Source organism: Silene latifolia, chromosome 2, assembly GCF_048544455.1.
Source record: "Silene latifolia isolate original U9 population chromosome 2, ASM4854445v1, whole genome shotgun sequence".
NCBI lineage: Eukaryota > Viridiplantae > Streptophyta > Magnoliopsida > Caryophyllales > Caryophyllaceae > Silene > Silene latifolia.
In genome coordinates, this window is record NC_133527.1 from 176,223,999 (window position 1) to 176,227,635 (window position 3,637).

The 3,637-nt window shown below is 40.2% G+C and overlaps 1 protein-coding gene across 1 annotated transcript; it reads left to right on the forward strand.

Annotated features, from left to right (window-relative positions):
• The first annotated feature begins 1,465 nt into the window (after nucleotides 1-1,465).
• Nucleotides 1,466-2,353, forward strand: LOC141641687 (uncharacterized). Its single transcript, XM_074450341.1, has one exon. It carries the CDS (start codon nucleotides 1,466-1,468, stop codon nucleotides 2,351-2,353), a length of 888 nt encoding a protein of 295 aa, XP_074306442.1.
• The last annotated feature ends 1,284 nt before the right edge of the window (nucleotides 2,354-3,637 follow it).

Below are 3,637 nucleotides of genomic sequence, written 5' to 3' on the forward strand. Positions count from 1 at the left end.
AAGACTTATAAATCATTTCTAACCCCACCATCCTTGTGATCGACCTCGACTTACCCGAATTTACTAGATAGGTATCGAGCTTTATAAATTTGTTTTTGATAAGGGTGTGACGACTTTACCCTACTATCAGCGAGTAGACTTTATTCCGGGTTCTTAGTAGAGTGACTTCACCATGAGAGTGGGAAGTTATCTCTTTTGGGTCTCGGAGGTTCGAGAGAACTCCGTCCCATGACCCTCTATCCACACTTTGGTTTCCGACTTGGTCCTTTCTTTTACTCGCTTTAAACAGTTATTTCTTGTGCATAACCCCGTAAATCCTCCAACACCTTTTAAATTAGGTTAATCTCATTTACTTGTTTATTTAGTTGCTTTATTCGTGTTAGTTCATTTAATTGTCTTGTTATTTACTTCATGTTTTTAATCATTTCAATTATATGTTTAGTTTAAACCTCTCATTATTGATTGACTAGACTAAAGCAAAGACCGAGACTTATAACCCGATTCTAACCCCACCATCCTTGTGATCGACCTCGACTTACCCGACTTTACTAGTTAGGTATCGAGCTTTATAAATTTATTTTTGATAAGGGTGTGACGACTTTACCCTGCTATCACTAATGAGGGTGGACCTAGTAACTCCAAGGTTTATTATGTCCAAGAACCAAGGTCTCCACCTATGCACTATCCTCCTCAAATGTTTTGCGATTATTGTGGCGGTGTGGGGCATACCATTGAGTATTGTTCATCTATACCGGAAGATGGCCAACAACAAGAGTGTTTTGCTCTCCAAGGGCAAGGTGCACCTAGAGTCTCCTACCAACGTCATGAGACCCTCTACCGTACCTTTCCTAATCAAGACCCGAAGCTTTCATGTGCGGGACAACCGTTGGATCCCAAATATCAACAAGCTCAATACATGCCTCCATCCACACCCGACCACTCTCGGCAATACCACCAAAACCAAGGCCAAGGCTCTAACTATCGAGGCCAAATGCAACATGACAACTCAAACTACATCCCACCTCATCAAAGAGACAATTACCGCAACCAAAACCAAAATCCTCCATACCAACAATCTCATCAACCCTTCAACCAATAACAAGGATATCAACAACAACAAAATTTCAACCAACCTTCACAAAATCAACAATACATAGAACCACCTAATCCCAACTCTTCCCATGAGAAATTGCTAAGGGACATGGATGTGAAAGTGGATAATCAATTCAAAACTTTGAAGACCGAATTATCAAATGTCCAAGCACATCAAAGGACATTTGATTCATATATGGCAAGCCAAAACCCTTCTTCCTCTCAAAGGACACCTCACTAATTGCCTCATCAAGGCTCTCATCCTAGGGATGGACCACCACCACACCAACAAGCTCATGTGGTGACCTTGAGGAGTGGGAAGGACTTGGAGGATCCCTACAAGGACTATGAAGCCAAGAGAAAAAGAGATGTGATGAGAGATGTGATGAGAGATGGTGAGGAGAGTCCACCTTCCTCACCATCAAGTCGGGTTGATCATACCAAGAAAGGGAAAGTGGGTGACTATGTTGAAGATGATGACAATTTTGTATTGGAAGAGATAGTGGTTGAAAGAGACCAAGAAATAGTGGTTGAAAGAGACCAAGATAAAGAGAAGGAAGTTAATGAAGAAGCTAACACTAAGCAAGTCACAACTCCCGAAAGGACTATTAACCCTCCAATACCATTTCCCAATAGAAGTAGAGCCATGAATGAGGAGCGGAAATTCTCCAAATTCGTGGATATGTTGAAAAAGCTTGAGGTTTCATTGCCTTTCACCGAGGTAGTGACACAAATGCCACTCTACACAAAATTCTTGAAGGATGTTTTGACCAAGAAGAGAAGTATTGGAGGAGATGGTGTAGTCCCTCTTAAAGGAGAATGTAGTGCAATTTTACTCAATCCCATGCCGGAGAAACTACAAGATCCGGGTAGTTTCTCCATCCCATGCACGGTGGGTAATATGAACATTAAGAGGGCACTTTGTGATCTTGGTGCAAGTGTTAGCATCTTGCCTCTTCCCATTGCAAAGAAAGTTGGGCTTTATGACATGATTCCCACCTCAATGACATTACAACTTGCGGATAGATCGGTCCAAAGACCGATGGGTGTGATTGAGGATGCGACGGTTAAGGTTGGAAACTTCTATATCCCGGCGGATTTCGTGGTACTTGATATTCCGGAAGACCAACAAACACCAATCATATTAGGAAGGCCTTTCCTAGAAACCAGAGATGTTAATATTAGTGTCAAGGAGGGGAAGCTCACCTTCAAGGTGGGAGGAAATGTGGTTGAATTTTCTTTAACCGGGGCCATGTCATAACCTATGTTTGAGAGTGTCTATGCAGTGGACATGTTAGAGGAATTGATTGAAGATGCAAAGGATAAATGCTCGGGGGAGCATTTGGAAGAGGACTACGAAGCTTTACCACCCATTCTTGATGAAGTTGAGGGTAAGAACTCTCCAAAGGTAGACCTCAAACCCTTGCCCCCTCCCTTGAATTTTCTTATCTAGATGAGGCAAAAGTGTAACACCCCGTATTAAATCACTACCGATTAATTTGACTTAATTATATATGGATCTGCTTTTATAATTTTCCACCCATATTTTAAATTATTTTCGTCACATTTCCATTTTAATTTGAATTATTCATACATCTTACAAGAAATTTAGTTAATTTTACTTTTAATCTAAAAGATTTACATAATGTAACACCCCGTGTCAAACTGCTACAAATTAATTTGATTTAATTACAATTAAAAAACTCCTTTTATAATTCCCCAATTATATTAAGTTACGTTTATCTCAATTCATTCTAAATTTAAATTTATTAACACACATTTTTATAAATGATTTCGTTCATTTTAACTATAATCAAAAGCTTGCCTTCAATAAAAATACGATGACAATCGTTGCCTTATTCGATAATGTTTCTTCACATCACCCCAAACTTTTACCTCACTCACTTTGTAGTGTATCAAACATTTGACTCAATCGTTCTGTAGTGTATAGTCTTCATCACTAAATCACTACAAGTTCACAAGTTCACATATCTTACTATACATTCACATGTATCTTTCCCTTTGCTTATAGTTTGTCACTACCACTTCACCCTTCACATGTGTTCGATAACTTCTATAACTACACTATACACATCCCTGTTTATATTTTTTGTCAATAGCACTCCTCTTATACCATCTCCTTCATCCGTTTCATCATCATCATCATCGTTGTCCCCTAGCCTCACCATTTCTTACCTTCGTACAACTACCTAATCCGAGTCGACATCAGCACAACAAAAATTGACAAACCTGTCAAACACCAAACACCATCCCCTTTCGACTAAACAACCACCAAATAGCATTTTAACTCCGTTTAACCACCACGAACTCCACCACCGGACCACCAATCGTCCTCCACTCGTTCTATCCTTTATTGTGCAACCGTCATCACTCCATTTCCATTAAAGCTACCCAAATCCGAATCGGTACCGCCACCAACTTTAAACTACACTCCTCACACCTCCTTTGTCCTGAGCCTTTCGACACCCACCAGAGAACCCAGTCACTTCCATATACGCCACCGTGATCACCAGGTCAAGCCTTG

Coding starts and splice junctions, on each gene's coding strand:
- LOC141641687 (XM_074450341.1), top strand. CDS start 1,466: ATGAGAGATGTGATGAGAGATGGTGAGGAGAGTCCACCTTCCTCACCA.